We start from the raw sequence: 21,148 nt of genomic DNA on the forward strand, positions 1-21,148 counted from the left end.
GGAACATCGCTGGCCTATACAGATCTCTAAAACCAACAAGATGCATTAGAACCCTGACAAACAAATCCCCATAAACTCTGTTGTTTTAAAAGCTATTGAAAAGATGTTATTAAGTAAAGATGGACTAATAATTATAATCAACATGTTTAACTGGAAAACACATTATGTCTGGCAGAGCATGTCCAAGTAAAAATAATGCAAATGTTTTTAAGTACTAAACCTGGCTGATTGCACAGAATATAATGGCTTTATTTTAAAGCACAGTTTGATATTTCTTGTTGAATAGCATGCTGGGCCAGCTGGTTTGTTCTACAAAGCGTGAGTGTGTGTGTTACCCTGTAAAGGATGGACATCCTGAGTGTATCTCTGCCCTGGAGTCAATGAAAACAATTGAATGCATGTTGTGTTGAAGTGTGTTGATGTTGCATAATACATGAAAAACTGAAAGTGCTGCATTAAAGTTTTTAGATTTTCTTTTGTTTTAAGAAAATATGTTTTCATATTTATGTTTTCATTTCACAGCAAATACGTTTTTCATCAAGGTATCTCCACTTTCAATGTGTAAGTAATAATTTGTATACATACTGTATCTGTGTCAGTATAAATGTAAGAAGATCGTAGTTTTAAAAAGCTGCTGTTAATTTGTCATGATTGACTGCAGTTGATTGCAGACACATTTGTTGTAAATATTAATGTTGGGTTTTTCTTTTTTTGCTAAGTAGTAAAGTAGCTGTAAAATAAAAAGTGATTTTTAAAGAACCATGATTAAACAATTTTCCAAACTTGGTGTCTTATTTTTTTTACAAATATTTTTACAAATAACAAAGAAAACACAACTAAAGATACTTACAAGTTATCCAAAATTTAAAGCAAGCATATATCTGAGCGATTGGTGGTAAGGCCTCCAACAGCTGCTTTTTTGTAGGTGAACTAGGTACCGACCACTGAGCTACAAATGCATTAAACTCATTACACATTAGCTTGTACTTAAAATAAAATTGTCACATTTGGGTAATAAACAAAAAATGCTGTAGATTTCTTTTCTTCCAAAGTCACAATATTTAACCTGAAAACCAGTTCGAAGAAAAAAGCTTGAGTACCACATACAGTCAAGAATATATGTGTCGACATGAACACATGAACTAGGAGGTGTATAGTAGTATAGTATAGTAGTCTGGGATGTGTGAATAGTTTCTATGTGTTTATAGCATCCTAAAACAGCCTGCTAGCTCTAGAACTGCAAAATCTACTGATAAATCTGTAAACCATTGGACTGTTTAATAGTTAAAATACTGTCATTTCTTTAAAGATTTCTCACACTGTACATAAAGAAACTGCTTAAAGAGAGTCATGCATTTTTTAAAATGACTAAATTACAAGTTTTTCTAAATGCAAACTACGAATATGCAATAAAATGACATTAGAAAAAGATAGAGTGGAAAACAGCATAAAAATGCTCAGTGCTTTCTTTAAAAGCCAAAACTGAAAATACTTCCTTAAGAATAAATGTAAAAAAAAAACCTCTTGCACTCTGAAAAGAAGCAATGAAGTTTCCGCCTACATAGTTTCATCTTAGAGTGTTTTGTGATTTCTGCAGTTTTACAGGAGTATTTTCACATGGTAGCATTATTTTAGTAATTAGTAATTATTTTTTACTGTTTTGTATAAAAATACAAAAAAGTTTATAGATTGCTGCTGCTAATGATGATAATGATTGTTTTCCATCTACACACCCAAACTTCTTCTCTTCCTTCTGTGACTTAGGTAAGCAGCTTCTCCTAAAAACAAAAGAAAGGATTTTGGTCAACATATCCAAGACGTATATAAAAGTTAATAAGGATGAAAAGATACGGTCGATACCTTTTTCTCCTTTTTGTCCGTCAATACCAGGACGTCCAGGGATTCCTTGCTCACCTCTTGGACCTGCATTTGGCCAGTAAAAGATTGGATCAGGTCTAGTTAAATGTTACATGAAATAAGAACTACAGAACATTTCTGCAACAAAGAAGCATTCCAGAGGTAAAAATCTAGTATCTGTAGTTCCCAATAATCAGAAATGTTTGTCACAAAAATCAGTGTCTGAAGCCTTATATTCTGCAGCACTAAATTACATTTGTAATAAAATGTATTGACAGACTTGTATTTGTATGATTTGTATTGTACAGTAACTACTTCCTGTTTTCAGGAGGACATGCATGGGAATGAACCATCTCAAGTTTGAAATAGCTAAATATTTAGTCTTATATTATTGAATTAAACAAATGAATAAATGAATGGTTCTTCTGGCTGCTTCTATTATGGATCAACACGATGGTATGTATGTAAAAAAAATTGAAGTGCAATGCAACATGGATACATTAACACCAAAGCCAGCTGCACATAATTTGGTCTGTCTGTTTCCCCAGCTGCTCCCGTTAGGGTTCGCCGGCGGATCGTGATCCACATTATTTATTTTTCTGGGCTTGGGACCGGCACTACGATGCACTGGTTTATGCATCCTAGTGGCTAGGTACCTATAGGACAATTCAGTGTCTCCAAGTAGCCTGACTGCATGTTTATGGACAGGGGGAGGAAACCGGAGCACCCGGAGTAAACCCACACAGACACGGAGAGAACATGCAAACTCCGCACAGAAAGGACCCGGACCACCCAACCTGGGGATCAAACCCAGGACCTTCTTGCTGTGAGGCGACAGTGCTACCCACTTAGCCACTGTGCCACCCTCAGCTGCACATAATTTGGTAAATATAAATTAGAAAATATAAACTGTTTTTAAATTAGTAACACCAAAAGTCATATTACGAATATACAATAGCAATTAAAGATGATTCAAGATTCAAGAGTTTTATTGTCATGTGCACAGAAGAACCAGCAGTTACACTGTACTAAATAGCTAGTTGACCTGACTAGTTGATATAAAATTTATGAACGAATATGTGAATTTCATTGTACAAATGTAAATGCTGCTGTAAGCAGTGGCTTCATATGAAGAAAAAGGTGCTGATCCTATTCCAAACAATGGGCATTAATTCTAACATTTTTCTAATAATTATTTAAACTTCATTTAAAAATTCATGAATTTGTTTAGTAATTGATGGAATAATCATGGATTGGATCAAGAATTGTACATATTGATGCAGTTTCAGTGATATTCTAAATGATTAGATTATAGTGATAATTATATTAGATTATAGTGATAACTATTATTGTTATTAGATTATAGTGATAATTACGGTGATAATTTAAATGATAATCTAAGTGATTATCTAAAATAATGTAATTTCAGATGCTACTTACAACTGAAGCAGAATCTAACCTTTCATCTGAATGCCCTTATTCAAGAGGCAAAAAGACATCACTTCTGGCCACTAGCCCAGAACCATTACAAACATGCCACTTTCCTCTTTAAGTCTTTAGCTTGTGAAATGGCATCCCATACCTTTTGATCCCTTTGGACCTGGATATCCCATGTCTCCTTTCTCTCCAGGTATGCCAGGTGGTCCAACCATGCCATGGTCTTCAAAGAAAAATCACATTAGTAGGTTGTTGGAGATGCAGAATGAAACAACGAGAGGGCAAAAAGACTTTTAAAAAAGACAGTATGGTACTGACATAAAATAAATTCTAAATAAAGCATTTTGTTCTTTATACAAAGTGTCATAATTGGAAAATGTTCTTTCTTACCTCTAATATACTGAACAATTTCAGTCATGTTGGCGTAAGAATTGTATGAATGTCCAGGTAGACCCGGTCGTCCAGAAGGGCCAGGAGGCCCCTGAATATTTTGCAGCAACAAGCCATTAGCTGAAAAGATCATACTGTTTTTAAAACACCCCTACAGTACTTGAAGCTCTCTCAGCATTCTTATATTACATTGTTAAAAAGAGACAGTGTACAAAGATGACAAAGACGTGTTTAAGACCCAAATCTGCTTGACTTATGTCCTTCTCACATGTGTCCTTTAAGATCAGTCCAGTTATGCATTTTAATGAAGCCATATTTGGAAACTTACATTTGATATAGTCCACAACTTGTTCTGCAATAATGTGGTAGTCCAAATTCTCGCCCATATAACCTTGGGGTCCAGCGGGACCTGGAGGACCCGGGGGACCTTGGACACCTAAAGATACAGAAAACATTATAATATATACATTATAAATTATTATATATTATATATACATTATAAACCCTGCCACCTATGACAAACAAAATTTTTTTGATATCGTAGAATTGCTTGATAACCAAGTTGTTTGTGATCTCTGCATACTTACTTCTAAGATACTCCTGCAGTTCTGCACGAATAGGCTCTTGTGCATTTTCAGCATATGACACTAGACTTTTTATGATCCCAGGAGGTCCCTGAGGTCCAGGAGGACCAGAATGTCCTATAAAACCAGCATCTTCAATAGGAAAAAAATTTTTGTTTTCTAAAACAAATAAGGATAAGAGCAAAAACTGCATATTGCTTTAAGAGACAATCTTCAGTTGAATGTGTTTCAAATTTAATTTTTACTGGGTCAAAAACGACCTAATTTAATTAGGGGCTGGACGGTCCTCGCTGATAAAGAGTGAGGCAAATCTACACACCTGCAATCTACACACCAGCATCAAGCTGCGATATGGCTCAGCATCACAGCTTGAGAGAAAAGCAAGTGAATTAATGTTTATGAGGCAAAGGTCACTACTGATTAAGAGTGACTGACACATCAGTCATCTGTGCCTCCGTGCCCCTTCTGCTGGCCAAAATGGCCAAAACTCTTATTGTGAGTCAGCCACCTTACATGTGTGACTATAAGACACATCTTTGTAAGGTGTTAAACCTAAATGATTAAAAAACTAAATGGAAATATGGAGGTTAATGCACCAGGAATACTAATTTAAAAAATATTGGGTAAATATTGTGTATATTGTAAAAGGTAGAGTAAAATGGCACTAAAAAACTCTTACTTTGTAAAAGATGAGAAATATCACTGTAGGGTCCTGAAGGGTCAGATGGTCCGGCTTTTGTAAGCAGACCCTCCTCTGAAAATAGACAAATTACACAAAATTTCTTTATAAATGTAAAAAGTGCATAAAAAAAAGAAATCATATAATAAAACATGTACAGCGGATCAAGCTATGCTCTGTACTGTATATTCCTCTACCACCTGTGTCTCAACCAGACAGTAGCGGCAAGGAAGCGCTTTTCCTCCCTAGACATGGTCAATTGGGTCTGTAAAACAACCAGACAGGTTGGTAGCACCACTAATACTCAAACCTCTAAATTCCAGCAGTGTTGTGCTAGCACATAAGACTGCATTTCTTTATTTTATTATTTTTAAATTACCCTTATTTCCTTATTCCTCATTATATCACTGTTCCTCTTTCTCTCACTTTGTTTGCACAGTTGTAGAGTTCCCAAAGCTTCCCAACACACACTTGAATGTACAATTGCTGTTAACTGTTGTACAAATAACAAATAAACTTGAAACCTGCTGTAAACATTTGAGAAATATTCATAAATTTTAGGGCAGGCACAAATTCAAAGTAAAGCTGCTCTAGCACATGAGTTTTAAATTATTATGGCCTGTTCATTCAGGTTATTTACAAAACTCAGACTTGATTACCAATCAAACTTACCGTTCATTAGATTGAGGACTCTACCAGCTACTTCCTGAGGGTTAATGCCTGGAATACCTGGAGCTCCAGGAGGTCCTGGGGGACCAACCAGGAATAGCCTCACCTCCTCTCCTGCAACACAATTGATGGCATTGTGACTGTACAATATGGGAAATAGGTTATATATATATATATATATATATATATATATATATATATACATATACATATATATATATATATATATATATATATATATACATATATACATACAGTGTATCACAAAAGTGAGTACACCCCTCACATTTCTGCAAATATTTCATTATATCTTTTCATGGGACAACACTATAGACATGAAACTTGGATATAACTTAGAGTAGTCAGTGTACAGCTTGTATAGCAGTGTAGATTTACTGTCTTCTGAAAATAACTCAACACACAGCCATTAATGTCTAAATAGCTGGCAACATAAGTGAGTACACCCCACAGTGAACATGTCTAAATTGTGCCCAAATGTGTCGTTGTCCCTCCCTGGTGTCATGTGTCAAGGTTCCAGGTGTAAATGGGGAGCAGGGCTGTTAAATTTGGTGTTTTGGGTACAATTCTCTCATACTGGCCACTGGATATTCAACATGGCACCTCATGGCAAAGGACTCTCTGAGGATGTGAGAAATAGAATTGTTGCTCTCCACAAAGATGGCCTGGGCTATAAGAAGATTGCTAACACCCTGAAACTGAGCTACAGCATGGTGGCCAAGGTCATACAGCGGTTTTCCAGGACAGGTTCCACTCGGAACAGGCTTCGCCAGGGTCGACCAAAGAAGTTGAGTCCACGTGTTCGGCGTCATATCCAGAGGTTGGCTTTAAAAAATAGACACATGAGTGCTGCCAGCATTGCTGCAGAGGTTGAAGACGTGGGAGGTCAGCCTGTCAGTGCTCAGACCATACGCCGCACACTGCATCAACTCGGTCTGCATGGTCGTCATCCCAGAAGGAAGCTGACGCACAAGAAAGCCAGCAAACAGTTTGCTGAAGACAAGCAGTCCAAGAACATGGATTACTGGAATGCCCTGTGGTCTGACGAGACCAAGATAAACTTGTTTGGCTCAGATGGTGTCCAGCATGTGTGGCGGCGCCCTGGTGAGAAGTACCAAGACAACTGTATCTTGCCTACAGTCAAGCATGGTGGTGGTAGCATCATGGTCTTGGGCTGCTTGAGTGTTGCTGGCACTGGGGAGCTGCAGTTCATTGAGGGAAACATGAATTCCAACATGTACTGTGACATTCTGAAACAGAGCATGATCCCCTCCCTTCGAAAACTGTTTTCCAACAGGATAACGACCCCAAACACAACCTCCAAGATGACAACTGCCTTGCTGAGGAAGCTGAAGGTAAAGGTGATGGACTAAACCCAATTGAGCACCTGTGGCGCATCCTCAAGTGGAAGGTGGAGGAGTTCAAGGTGTCTAACATCCACCAGCTCCGTGATGTCATCATGGAGGAGTGGAAGAGGATTCCAGTAGCAACCTGTGCAGCTCTGGTGAATTCCATGCCCAGGAGGGTTAAGGCAGTGCTGGATAATAATGGTGGTCACACAAAATATTGACACTTTGGGCACAATTTGGACATGTTCACTGTGGGGTGTACTCACTTATGTTGCCAGCCATTTAGACATTAATGGCTGTGTGTTGAGTTATTTTCAGAAGACAGTAAATCTACACTGCTATACAAGTTGTACACTGACTACTCTAAGTTATATCCAAGTTTTATTTCTATAGTGTTGTCCCATGAAAAGATATAATAAAATATTTGCAGAAATGTGAGGGGTGTACTCACTTTTGTGATACACTGTATATATATATATATATATATATATATATATATATATATATATATATATATATATATATATATATATACAGTATATATATATATATATGTATGTATATATATATATACTGTATATAGATAGATAGATAGATAGATAGATAGATAGATAGATATAAATATATATATATATATATATATATATATATATATACAGTGTATCACAAAAGTGAGTACACCCCTCACATTTCTGCAAATATTTTATTATATCTTTTCATGGGACAACACTATAGAAATAAAACTTGGATATAACTTAGAGTAGTCAGTGTACAACTTGTATAGCAGTGTAGATTTACTGTCTTCTGAAAATAACTCAACACACAGCCATTAATGTCTAAATGGCTGGCAACATAAGTGAGTACACCCCACAGTGAACATGTCCAAATTGTGCCCAAAGTGTCAATATTTTGTGTGACCATCATTATTATCCAGCACTGCCTTAACCCTCCTGGGCATGGAATTCACCAGAGCTGCACAGGTTGCTACTGGAATCCTCTTCCACTCCTCCATGATTACATCACGGAGCTGGTGGATGTTAGACACCTTGAACTCCTCCACCTTCCACTTGAGGATGCGCCACAGGTGCTCAATTGGGTTTAGTCCATCACCATTACCTTCAGCTTCCTCAGCAAGGCAGTTCTCATCTTGGAGGTTGTGTTTGGGGTCGTTATCCAGTAGGAAAACTGCCATGAGGCCCAGTTTTCGAAAGGAGGGGATCATGCTCTGTTTCAGAATGTCACAGTACATGTTGGAATTCATGTTTCCCTCAATGAACTGCAGCTCTCCAGTGCCAGCAACACTCATGCAGCCCAAGACCATGATGCTACCACCACCATGCTTGACTGTAGGCAAGATACAGTTGTCTTGGTACTTCTCACCAGGGCGCCGCCACACATGCTGGACACCATCTGAGCCAAACAAGTTTATCTTGGTCTCGTCAGACCACAGGGCATTCCAGTAATCCATGTTCTTGGACTGCTTGTCTTCAGCAAACTGTTTGCGGGCTTTCTTGTGCGTCAGCTTCCTTCTGGGATGACGACCATGCAGACCGAGTTGATGCAGTGTGCGGCGTATGGTCTGAGCACTGACAGGCTGACCTCCCACGTCTTCAACCTCTGCAGCAATGCTGGCAGCACTCATGTGTCTATTTTTTAAAGCCAACCTCTGGATATGACGCCGAACACGTGGACTCAACTTCTTTGGTCGACCCTGGCGAAGCCTGTTCCGAGTGGAACCTGTCCTGGAAAACCGCTGTATGACCTTGGCCACCATGCTGTAGCTCAGTTTCAGGGTGTTAGCAATCTTCTTATAGCCCAGGCCATCTTTGTGGAGATCAACAATTCTATTTCTCACATCCTCAGAGAGTTCTTTGCCATGAGGTGCCATGTTGAATATCCAGTGGCCAGTATGAGAGAATTGAACCCAAAACACCAAATTTAACAGCCCTGCTCCCCATTTACACCTGGGACCTTGACACATGACACCAGGGAGGGACAACGACACATTTGGGCACAATTTGGACATGTTCACTGTGGGGTGTACTCACTTATGTTGCCAGCTATTTAGACATTAATGGCTGTGTGTTGAGTTATTTTCAGAAGACAGTAAATCTACACTGCTATACAAGCTGTACACTGACTACTCTATGTTATATCCAAGTTTCATGTCTATAGTGTTGTCCCATGAAAAGATATAATGAAATATTTGCAGAAATGTGAGGGGTGTACTCACTTTTGTGATACACTGTATATATATTGTATATATTGTGATATACAATACACTACAGATGAGGTAGTTAAGAGCTAATACACAGCTAGTCATTTGTCCTAAAGTTATATTTGAGAAAGTAAAAAACTTACTTTGGAGGTAATTGATAACACGATTAGCCAAGTCATCATCAGATATACTTCCAGGTGGTCCAGGAGGTCCAGGTGGACCAGTAAAGTATTCTCTAATGCCATCATCTTTAGAAAAGAAAGCAGAAATACATGACACAATTAAAAATAAAGTTTAGAAAAACAAGAATTTGTCCTGAAAGCTGTATTGGCAGGAAACCACCGCTAAAGTGCAGAGAATACTTACTGTTTAGAATGTCACTAAGCTGCTGAGTAACTGGAAAGCCGGAACCATCACCTGGAGGTCCAGGAGGCCCAGGTGGTCCAGGAGATCCTGGAGGTCCAGCTGAACCTGGTGTCCCACCTGATCCTCTGCCTCCACCTTAGAATTAAATGTAAAGAGAACTGTTTAGTTTATAAATGACCAAGTGTTAAGCATATTGTAATTTAAAGCCATTAAGCTTCATTAAGTACCTACCATAAGAATAGCCTGGAATGCCAGGGGCTCCTGGAACACCACCATCACCTACAATCAATAAAATAATAGAATTTGATATGCGTACTTAATGTATTTATATCTGTTCTATATCTATATACAGAAATATTTTAAAGAAGTACTGTTTTTATTTTACAGAAACTTCTGTTCAGCATGTCACATATTCAGCTATTTGTGTAGGCTATTGTCTCATTTAGTTCTTGATACCTTTTGGACCAGGTGACCCTTCAGAGCCTGGTGGTCCCGGAGGTCCTATTGGGCCAGGTACACCCCCAGGACCTGGAGGTCCAACTGGGCCTGGAGGCCCTGGAAAACCTGGTTTAAAAGAGATGGGGAAAAAAAATGCTTCAGAAATTTATATTTATGTCCAAGTGTACAGTAAAATTATTGGGGTTGCAAAAAGGTTTCAACCAAGCATAAATCAATGATTTTACTAGTAAGTCAAATACAGTGTATAACAAAAGTGAGTACACCCCTCACATTTCTGCAAATATTTTATTATATCTTGTCATGGGACAACACTATGGAAATAAAACTTGGATATAACTTAGAGTAGTTAGTGTACAACTTGTATAGCAGTGTAGATTTACTGTCTTCTGAAAATAACTCAACACACAGCCATTAATGTCTAAATGGCTGGCAACATAAGTGAGTACACCCCACAGTGAACATGTCCAAATTGTGCCCAAAGTGTCAATATTTTGTGTGACCACCATTATTATCCAGCACTGCCTTAACCCTCCTGGGCATGGAATTCACCAGAGCTGCACAGGTTGCTACTGGAATCCTCTTCCACTCCTCCATGATGACATCACGGAGCTGGTGGATGTTAGACACCTTGAACTCCTCCACCTTCCACTTGAGGATGCGCCACAGGTGCTCAATTGGGTTTAGTCCATCACCTTTACCTTCAGCTTCCTCAGCAAGGCAGTTGTCATCTTGGAGGTTGTGTTTGGGGTCGTTATCCTGTTGGAAAACTGCCATGAGGCCCAGTTTTCGAAGGGAGGGGATCATGCTCTGTTTCAGAATGTCACAGTACATGTTGGAATTCATGTTTCCCTCAATGAACTGCAGCTCCCCAGTGCCGGCAGCACTCATGCAGCCCAAGACCATGATGCTACCACCACCATGCTTGACTGTAGGCAAGATACAGTTGTCTTGGTACTTCTCACCATCTGAGCCAAACAAGTTTATCTTGGTCTCGTCAGACCACAGGGCATTCCAGTAATCCATGTTCTTGGACTGCTTGTCTTCAGCAAACTGTTTGCGAGCTTTCTTGTGCGTCAGCTTCCTTCTGGGATGACGACCATGCAGACCGAGTTGATGCAGTGTGCGGCGTATGGTCTGAGCACTGACAGGCTGACCTCCCACGTCTTCAACCTCTGCAGCAACTCATGTGTCTATTTTTTAAAGCCAACCTCTGGATATGACGCCGAACACGTGCACTCAACTTCTTTGGTCGACCCTGGCGAAGCCTGTTCCGAGTGGAACCTGTCCTGGAAAACCGCTGTATGACCTTGGCCACCATGCTGTAGCTCAGTTTCAGGGTGTTAGCAATCTTCTTATAGCCCAGGCCATCTTTGTGGAGAGCAACAATTCTATTTCTCACATCCTCAGAGAGTTCTTTGCCATGAGGTGCCATGTTGAATATCCAGTGGCCAGTATGAGAGAATTGTACCCAAAACACCAAATTTAACAGCCCTGCTCCCCATTTACACCTGGGACCTTAACACATGACACCAGGGAGGGACAACGACACATTTGGGCACAATTTGGACATGTTCACTGTGGGGTGTACTCACTTATGTTGCCAGCTATTTAGACATTAATGGCTGTGTGTTGAGTTATTTTCAGAAGACAGTAAATCTACACTGCTATACAAGCTGTACACTGACTACTCTAAGTTATATCCAAGTTTCATGTCTATAATGTTGTCCCATGAAAAGATATAATGAAATATTTGCAGAAATGTGAGGGGTGTACTCACTTTTGTGATACACTGTACATTTTAAACAAGCATAGTGCATAAATCTCTCACCAAGGCCAGGTTCTCCTGGTAATCCAGGCTGACCAGGATTCCCTACAGCAAAAATGAATAACAAAAGTCAGTAAAAAGGACTATACAACAATAAAATAAACAATAACAAATGTTTTATTAAAATATATGTATATATAAAATGTACCTGGAAACCCTTCAGAGAAAAAAGAGAAGGAAATAATGACAGATGATTATTAATATGCTCCTCTTATGTATATTATTTACACAAGTATGATATTGGACTATATTTTGGTGCAAGGTTTATGTGCATTTTTTAAACATATTTACATATTTTAATATGATTTGAATATTTTTAACATATTTAACCTTGAGGTCCTCCAGATCCTGGAGGTCCTTCAGGTCCAGGGGGTCCAGGAGGCCCAGGGGGTCCAGAGAAGTATGTCTCTGTTTGAAGGATTAAAAACATGAAGATCAGTCTAACATTGTTCGGGTATTTAATTCTAAAATAAAATGTACAACAAGATGTTGTAGCCCATAAGCTGTGCAATACTGTGCAGGAAGGTTGAGGTTATTGATTCATAAGTCATTTAGTTTTAAATTATTTCCATAGATTATGTATTTGAATGAAACTTTCAGAGCAGTAGCCACTTGCCATGTTACTGTTCATTCACCAGTATGATGCTTCATTAGTGGCAAAATATGTTGGCTGCTTTGTGCAGTATTTATTTCTGACTAAAACTTTTAATGTTTTGATTTGTTTATTTTTTATGTTTGTCTCAGTAGTGCCACTGACATGGCCTAGCAGGGTACTTGAAGGACTACAGTTGGCCATGTCTGAGAAAGGAATTAATGTATGGGTAGAAAAATAAAAAAATATCTGAATAAAATGAAACAAAGAATTCATTTTAGTGTAGCTCTGTATAAAAATAATAAATAGATGTATTATGTATAAGGTCTGTTTGAAAGACACTGAAAAGAAGAAAAAAGGGAAAATGAGAAAGACACTGAAGCAAATCCACCTCAGCCTTTGCTTTTTAATCCAAATAAGCAATGACAAGCAATACTGATATATTGAGACAATGAACATTGTCTTAAATTAAAGCACACATTTACAAAACGTTTCTATAAACAGCCTCAACTTTCAAACTGAGAAAATCATCAATCAAGCATAATATGCACAATGTACTTACCTGGGGAGGGTACAAAGGTTCCGGGCTCACCCTTATCACCAGGTGGACCAGGCAAACCAGGTGGACCAGGTGAACCAGGCACACCAGCTGTACCAGGCTGACCAACACCTGGATAGCAAAAAGTTGACATCAATCACACACACACACACACACACACACATACACACATACACACACACATTAAAAATCTAAAGGGAAAATAGGTAGGTAGTAGATGGATAGTGTCGTTCTATTAACCATGAGTGAGTAAGTAATAAATAAGTCAGGTTTATAAGGTGTTTTGCATTCTTAATGATACACAACATTACTGATGCAACACAATCATGTACTGTACTGTGTGTATCCTGCAAGCGTGGACAATGCAAAATTGGAAAAATACTGATAGATGCAACCTGACAATTACCTGCATAATTATTAGTTAAGAGGATTTACTAACCTGGCACTCCAGGTGGACCAGCTGTACCAGGAGGTCCTGTTGGGCCTATTCTGCTTTCACCTGCAAAAATAACATAAAATTGAATTAAAACTGCTCTACATATACAAATCAACTCAAAAATTTGGGAAGGAGTGTAAATAAAATCAGACATTAATATTTGCCAATTTTTTATGACTTGTATTCAGCTAAAAACATACAAAAACAAGATATCCAATGTCTCAACTAATCAGCTTCATTGATACATAATCTTATTCTTAATTTGATGGCTGCAACAGGTCTCAAAAAGCTGGAAGTGGGGCATGTTTATCATTATATAATGCTATATTTACTTTAAAAAAAGGCCATTAACTAATAACTAATAACATAAATTGTTGTAGTTGTAAAAGTGGAATTAGTTTCTGTTCTTGATCAGGGTCTCACTTGTCACATACTGCACATTATAATGCTCCACATGTTTTAATGGGAGACAGGACTGGACTGCAGGCAGGCCAGTCTAACACCAGCGCTCTCTTACAACAAAGTCTTGATGCTAACACATGGAAAAGGTGACCTGTGTCTTTCTAAAACATGCAGGTATTTTCTTTAAAACAGGTCATCTAGATGGCAGTAATTTCTACTTATAGAGAAACTGCTTCTGTATACACTTTACAAAGTCACCCATCCTTGCTTGTAAATGACTGAGTCTTCTGTTACTTGTTTTCAATTAAATACCTATAAATATTAGTATTATTTAATTTATTTGGGCTTTTAGATGAAATACTAATAGAAACAAAAAAATTACCTGGTCTTCCAGGTTCTCCAGGGGGTCCAGGAGGTCCAGGAGATCCAGGTGTGCCAGGACGACCAGGAAGACCATCTGAGGCAGCTGTTAAATTGATTTGGAAAAAAAAAATTCAAGTATTGTCACATAAAATGTTGTAGAAAGTCTTCAAATATACACAATTAAGTTATAAAACAGGACTTACGATCAGACTTGAATTTTTCAAAAGATTTTACAGAGATGCCAGGTTCTCCATCATCACCCCTGTCACCCTTTTCTCCTCTGGGTCCTGTAAAAATCACTCACAGGTCAAAGAAAAAAAACCACAGAAACTATGTATACAATCTGTACACTAATCAAGAAGGACTATGCTAACAGGGACTTTTCTGAATGTTTGTGGAAGATGGGAAAAGAAGACCCTCCTAACAGACAGTGATGAACAGAAAATTGATGAATATGATGAAATATGGAGTCTTACCAGCCGACCCAGGAAAACCAGCAGGACCAATGGGACCTGAGATGAAACAACATATTACTAAATGTTTGTAAATGTTAATATACTGAGTACATTTTTAAGACTCTTTAAGAATTTGCCTGAATAAATTTGTAATTTGAACTATTTCTATAAAAGACTAAAAATATAGAAGATTGATGCGTCAAAGCCAATGTCAATGTCATACTTGTAAGGCAATTACATAGCTTGAAAGTCATTTTGACATTTACATGTATGATTAATGTCATTTTTCTATCTGCTTCTGTATTTAAATGTCACCACAGTGGATCTGGTTTGCATATGAAACTTGGAACAGTTTTTCAGCCATCCACCATCCCAGGACATTAGCCAATCATGTTCATGTAGACGCCCGACTGGCTGATAGCACCACTGAAATTTGAACCCTGGATCCCCAGATCTCAGCACTAAAGGGCTAGTGTACTTTACTGCTGCACCACCCAAGTGCCACCTGTATAATTAAAGTTAATGTATTTATTTTATTTAATATATTATCAGTTTCAGTGTTCAGATTATAAAAACCCTTACCCGATAGTCCAGGTGCTCCAGAAGGCCCAGGTGGTCCGGAAGGTCCAGCAGGTCCAGGAGGTCCAGAAATGCCCAGAGTGTTTGAAGAAGAGCCTAATAAGAAAAATAAAATCAGACACAGTTTATTTATAAAATAACAAAATTGGAAATAATGAGATTATAAGTCCTTATTTAACTCAAAGAAAGCTGAAAAATACAGCACAACTGAATGACAATAATGAAAGCTGGAGAAAGATTACCTGCAGTGACAACTCTTCCAGGATCACCTGCATCACCTTAAAAAGGCAACAGATTGTATGTGACACGTAATGAAACACATTTATTTGATTTGTTGATAAAATAAATTAGTTAAGTATTAATTACCTTTTGCTCCAGGTTGACCTGGTGTTCCTGGCAAACCTACAAGCAAGAATCCAAACGAATTAGATTTTTTTAACTTTGTATGCTTGTACTTAGTACATACACAGGGTTTTGGGAATAATTATGAATTATTATGCTTTAAAATAAAAAGACTACATTTTCGTAATAAATATTATAACCTGTTACTTGTGTATACAAAGCTTGTCTTTACAGTCCAAAATTAACTGAATTGGTTAATATGGTATCTAGATTAAAAAGCTATTTGTCTGTCATTTCTAAGCTAGTTTTTTTTCTCTTTTTCTCTGATTTTCCCCCCAATTTTCTCCCCTAATGTAGTCGTATCCAATTACCCTGATTGCGTTACACTTCACCTCTACCGAGGAGCTTCAAAACTGACACACGCCCCTCCGACACGTGTGCAGTACCAACTGCATCTTTTCACCTGCACGAGGGGAGTTCAAATGCGGATCAGCTTTGTGGTAGGATTTCTTTTAACAATAACTATTTTTTCATACCTACATACTTTTAATTAGGTAACATTTAGCAATTAACAATTTACTATTGATCTAACTCAAGTATAAGTATTTGACACTTAATACAACACAAAACATTTAAAAAATAAATCATACCTGGTGGTCCTTGGAGTCCAGGGGTTCCTGACAGTAGTGAAACATGAACCAGACCATCAGTGCAGGAGTCAAATAATTATAACAAATAACATAGACTTTATAGATGAATTAAAGTTAAGAAATTCTCATGCTGATAGAAGTACCTGGTATTCCAGCATCTCCTGGAGGTCCAGCTGGTCCACGTAAACCTGGAGGCCCAATCGGCCCTTGATCACCTAAATTTAAGTAAGAGGTGTCAGATTTAGGAATTATGTTTAATTAAACACAATAAAACAGGGTGGAGGAGTTTAATTCAATGTTAAACATACCTCGACTTCCCTTTGCACCATCTGGTCCAGGGGAACCTGTAAAGTTAGATAAATAAGATGATAGTGATGATAATGTAGATAATAAATATGATTCTAACACAATAAATATAGTTGTCAAGGTGGAAATGTAAATATTATGAGTTTGCAATGAGTCACGAGGTTTTTGGTATATAAGATTCCTTTATTGATCCCCATGAAGGCAGCTGCAGCAGAGTAAAGACAGTAAATAGAGTGAATAAAAATGACTATGTAATTTTACACAGCAGTATGCCAATGACAACTAATAGGAAAACACTATATATATATATATATATATATATATATAAATATACACATATGGGTGTTGTATGTAATGTAAAGTCAAGTGCCACAAAAAGGTGTGTGTGTGTTTAATGTGTGTGTGTGTGTCTGTGTGTGTGTGTGTGTGTGTGTGTGTGTGTGTGTGTGTGTGTGAGATGGGGGGGGGGGGCTTGTCAGTGTGAGAACAACCAGTGTATTGTTATTCCAATATATGTTACAACTATTTTTTATTGCACTTTTGTCATTATAGACGTTGTAATTGTGGCAGTAATGAGGAATCCCTGCGACCGTCCTTCCTTGGACTAGCCAACCATTGTCTGTTTTTGTGCCTGGCTGGTTAGCAAAGCTGAGATTCAAACTGTAGTAACAATTATTAGAAATGGTGGTATGCCCCATGTTGTTCAATAGAATAGGTGTTTTTCCCATAGGTGTTACCTGCTGAGCCTTTGAGTCCTTTTTCTCCTGGTGGACCAATGGGTCCTGGCTGCCCTGGCTCTCCTAAAACACAAAGATTATCTAGTTTATAACAATAATTCAGAAAGACATATAACATACTATGCCTTTGTTCTGCAGTGTTTTAATAGTGCAGCACATGGCAATTGTACCTACCAGATGCACCACGAGGTCCTTTCTCTCCTTGGTCACCTATTGTGGGGGGTAGGAGAGACATCAACATTAAATATATTTCATAAATAACCTTTTAAAAAAGCTCATTCTTTACTTAAGATTACCTTTAGGTCCAGGAGGTCCTGCAGGTCCTCTTTCACCTGTTAACAAAAGGAAAAGAAAACAAATAAATAATAAAAAGATAATATACACATTTATATATGTATTTTTGTATGATTAAAGGTTATGCATACCCTTTGCTCCAGGATCACCAGCATCTCCACGAAAACCTTGAGGACCAGGAGCGCCTGGAGCTCCAGCAGTACCGGAAGCACCCACCTCTCCTGTTGTGACATTATTACAGGTACATATTAAAACTACAAAACATGACTAAGAATGCACCAAATCAATATGCAGGTTATGCACATTAAATTGTTCTTATGTCCCTGTAACATTTCAACCCTGATTACGTGTGGCAGACTCGCTACTCGCGATTACCTCTGGGTCCCATAGGTCCTGGTGGTCCTGCAGGTCCCATAGGCCCAGGATCTCCAGATGACCCTAGGGATAAAAAACAAGTGATAATGAGATTAGGAACAAAAAAATGACAGTTTAGAAGAATTAAATTCAGTGTACGTTGTTTTAGTGCCAGATCGATTGCTTGATTGATTACATTATTGATACCCAAAGGGAAATTGCAGGATGCCCATGAAGAATTCAGCATGAACTACAAACCACGTAGCTTTAGATTAAGCTTTTACCTTTTTCTCCCTTCTCTCCAGCTCCTGGAAGGCCGGGTTCCCCTCTGGGTCCTGTTGGCCCTTCGCGGCCTCGCTGCCCAGGTTGACCCTCATTTCCTAGCTCACCTGATTTGAAACACACGTCAGCTTTAACAATCATTATCATCAAATCTAAACAAATTTTTTTTTTTTTTTTTCAGTCACACCAAATAAATGCACACATTAATACATGATTGTGTAGAGGCCTTCTCATCCTAATTGGTTTGTTATTGATAACAGGCTATATTGGCTATTGGCTAATTGGCTATATTTGTTGATAACCGCCAGGATTTTAAAATAGTTCTGATTTAAAAATCACTAGCCCCACTTTTAATATGTGAACCATACCAGCGCTTCCTTTAGGTCCTCTCGGGCCTTCTTGTCCTGGGTGACCAGGAGTACCAGGAGGACCTGATGAAGAAGCATTTATCAGGCATTAAGACATGGCAGATCTCAAGATTTAATAACAAAGTGTAAAACTGCTCTCACCTGGTGCTCCAGGAAATCCAGCATCACCTAAAAAACAAATATGTGCAGATATAAGCATGTCAGATCAATGTCAAATGGGCAGAACCAATTCTGTTGTTAGTTGCACATGAATTACAGCCTTTTAGGGGTTGTTTTGTAGTATTGAAGGGCAGAAGTAGCTTAGTGGCTAAGGCTTTGGTAAGGCTAGAGGTTGGGAGTTCAAGTCACTTTGGACCCTCACTACTGTTGGGTACTTGAGCAGGACTTCAACCAATTTTATTAAGCATTTTATAGTCTCATTGTCTATAGTAATGTACAGGGTTTGGGAATAGGGTGTTTAACAAGCTTATGCTCAGTGTATGTTCATTTGTGATATATGACAGTTGTTTTTAATTACAGAACAGGCTAAAATGGGCTGTTTGTGTTTTGTGTCGCCTCTTTGAAGAGGTAAATGCCCATTTGGTGTGCTGGCAAGTTGGTGATAGTCCTTTGGCACATTGAACACTATTTAACATTATACAAGACAGATGTTTTTCAATAGCTTTATATTTATAACATTTTGTGAAATCATTTAATATAGAGAAAGAGAAGCAGAGTCTTTAAACTTTGTTGGCCTACCTTTAACCCCATGAGATCCCTGGTCACCTGTGGGAAAAAATAACAATGGAGAAAACTTTTACTTTAAATTGTCAATGATTCTTAATGTCTTTCACATTTGTTAAAAAAATTCTCACCTTTAACTCCAGGTTCCCCTCTGTTGCCTTTTAGTGTAGCTACATGGATAATAAAGAAAGGTGGATGAGAACAGTAACTACAAAATAAGTATTCATTCTCATAATCTAGACTAAAATACTACAGATTTAAAAATACACTACATGGCCAAAAGTATGAGGACCCCTTGGAGGGATATATATGGCAGGGGCTACTGGAGCCTCTCCTTTTTTGGACGACTTACACGATTCGTAACGATTTGAATCGTTACTTATACAATTTGTACCCATTTAGTAAAAAGAGTATTTATAAGTTCAGACACAATGCTCAACGAGAATATCAGGCACAAATTAGCCGTAAGGAGCTCATTGGAGTAGCGGTCAAATGGGTAAAGATCTATTCAGGTCAGTGGATCTTCGTTTCACCAAACTTGTCAAACCATTGCTTTGCTTGCTTTGAGCACAGGGACACAGTTATGATGAAACTGGAAATGGCCATCCCCAAACTGTTTTCATAAAGTTGGAAGCATATAATGTATTTTTTTATAATTCATTTGTTAGCAGTAGGTGTAGCTCAAACACCTAAATGCAATAATTAGTAGGGGTGTCCACATATATTTGGTCATTTAGTCTATAGGAATGGATGAATAAATAATGCTGGATCAGTTCATTAATTATTCTAAAAGATTATCAGCAATGTGCTTTAACACAGACTGCTACTGGTCACTGGGTCTACATACCTCTCATGGTATCGGATTGTAATTCAGACTGGACTAGTTGTTTCACAGTATTTTGCAGTGCAACAGTGTCGGACGAGATAAATTCAGATCCCAGCCTTCCAAAAGTCTTCGATATTGATGGGTCTCGTCCATCCAGTAGTGGATCTACAATGTTTACATTTCCGGATGACTGTAGGCGACCAGTCGACATCCGCATTTCCCCACCACTTTCCAAGCGGTCCACACGAGCCTTTAAGTGCTTTAGTTCCTCAGCTGGAATATAGACAACACACACACACACATGGTGCATTTTGAGTCATAGTTTTAACCTTATTTTGAACAATTTGAACACTCTAGCTTGTAGAGTGGGTTCTGCACAGCAAAGTAGTTTCTGAGGACCTGGGATCAAATCTTGATTGCATCTGCAGTTTTGCATGTTCTCCACTGGTCAGATGGGTTTCCACTGGGTATTCCAGTTTTCTCCCACCTTCCAAAAACATGCAGAGGGTGTATTATCTGCACTAAATTGCCACTTAGTATAAATGAGTAACGGGTGTGATAGCTCGGTGGTAAAGGTACGAGACTAGTAATTAAAAGGTAGCTGGTTTACGCCCACTGTTGCCAAGTTGCTACTGTTGGGCCCTTGAGGGGTGTTTTTGAATAGGAGTCTGCTCAGTGCCACAAAAGTAAATATGTGCTTCATTCTGCACTGGATTGGCATTATGGGTATTCTTGACATGTGCTCAGTGATTCTGGGTGGCACTGGACCCACCGCAACCCTAACCAGGACAAACTGTGTAGAAAAATTTATTAAATTAAAACAATAAACATTTTTCTGAATGGATGCATGATAAATTGGGAAATGTTAGTAAAGCAGGTTTTGTGGGTGTTGGACTACAGAAGTACAGGGTCCAAATCTTGATTTCAGTCAACAGGAGTTCAATATGTTCTCTCTGTGTCCATTAAAGGACAACAATTTGTTATACTCAGTTGTTGTTTATAGTTTTGTTGTTGAGCCAAAGACATCCT

The 21,148-nt window shown here is 38.3% G+C and overlaps 1 protein-coding gene across 1 annotated transcript in view; it reads right to left on the reverse strand.

Annotated features, from left to right (window-relative positions):
- Positions 1-1,625: 1,625 nt before the first annotated feature.
- The window catches only part of col17a1a (collagen, type XVII, alpha 1a), a 32,107-nt gene continuing 12,584 nt past the window's right edge, over positions 1,626-21,148 (reverse strand). The window contains exons 17-51 of the mRNA XM_063010837.1: positions 20,141-20,392; positions 19,425-19,463; positions 19,309-19,335; positions 18,712-18,738; positions 18,571-18,633; positions 18,205-18,309; positions 17,942-18,004; positions 17,698-17,787; positions 17,569-17,604; positions 17,447-17,482; positions 17,273-17,335; positions 16,538-16,573; positions 16,373-16,444; positions 16,230-16,256; positions 15,604-15,639; positions 15,480-15,515; positions 15,241-15,333; positions 14,680-14,715; positions 14,407-14,490; positions 14,223-14,306; positions 13,006-13,113; positions 12,182-12,259; positions 11,855-11,896; positions 10,051-10,131; positions 9,799-9,846; positions 9,568-9,684; positions 9,345-9,449; positions 5,620-5,730; positions 4,948-5,022; positions 4,272-4,427; positions 4,013-4,120; positions 3,685-3,804; positions 3,440-3,517; positions 1,861-1,923; positions 1,626-1,778 (exon numbers count right to left, since the gene is read on the reverse strand). Coding sequence (XP_062866907.1) covers positions 1,726-1,778; positions 1,861-1,923; positions 3,440-3,517; positions 3,685-3,804; positions 4,013-4,120; positions 4,272-4,427; positions 4,948-5,022; positions 5,620-5,730; positions 9,345-9,449; positions 9,568-9,684; positions 9,799-9,846; positions 10,051-10,131; positions 11,855-11,896; positions 12,182-12,259; positions 13,006-13,113; positions 14,223-14,306; positions 14,407-14,490; positions 14,680-14,715; positions 15,241-15,333; positions 15,480-15,515; positions 15,604-15,639; positions 16,230-16,256; positions 16,373-16,444; positions 16,538-16,573; positions 17,273-17,335; positions 17,447-17,482; positions 17,569-17,604; positions 17,698-17,787; positions 17,942-18,004; positions 18,205-18,309; positions 18,571-18,633; positions 18,712-18,738; positions 19,309-19,335; positions 19,425-19,463; positions 20,141-20,392 — 2,648 coding nt within the window. The 3' untranslated portion in view covers positions 1,626-1,725. The remainder of the gene's footprint in view (positions 1,779-1,860; positions 1,924-3,439; positions 3,518-3,684; positions 3,805-4,012; positions 4,121-4,271; positions 4,428-4,947; positions 5,023-5,619; positions 5,731-9,344; positions 9,450-9,567; positions 9,685-9,798; positions 9,847-10,050; positions 10,132-11,854; positions 11,897-12,181; positions 12,260-13,005; positions 13,114-14,222; positions 14,307-14,406; positions 14,491-14,679; positions 14,716-15,240; positions 15,334-15,479; positions 15,516-15,603; positions 15,640-16,229; positions 16,257-16,372; positions 16,445-16,537; positions 16,574-17,272; positions 17,336-17,446; positions 17,483-17,568; positions 17,605-17,697; positions 17,788-17,941; positions 18,005-18,204; positions 18,310-18,570; positions 18,634-18,711; positions 18,739-19,308; positions 19,336-19,424; positions 19,464-20,140; positions 20,393-21,148) is intronic.

This window comes from Trichomycterus rosablanca, chromosome 15 (genome assembly GCF_030014385.1).
Source record: "Trichomycterus rosablanca isolate fTriRos1 chromosome 15, fTriRos1.hap1, whole genome shotgun sequence".
NCBI lineage: Eukaryota > Metazoa > Chordata > Actinopteri > Siluriformes > Trichomycteridae > Trichomycterus > Trichomycterus rosablanca.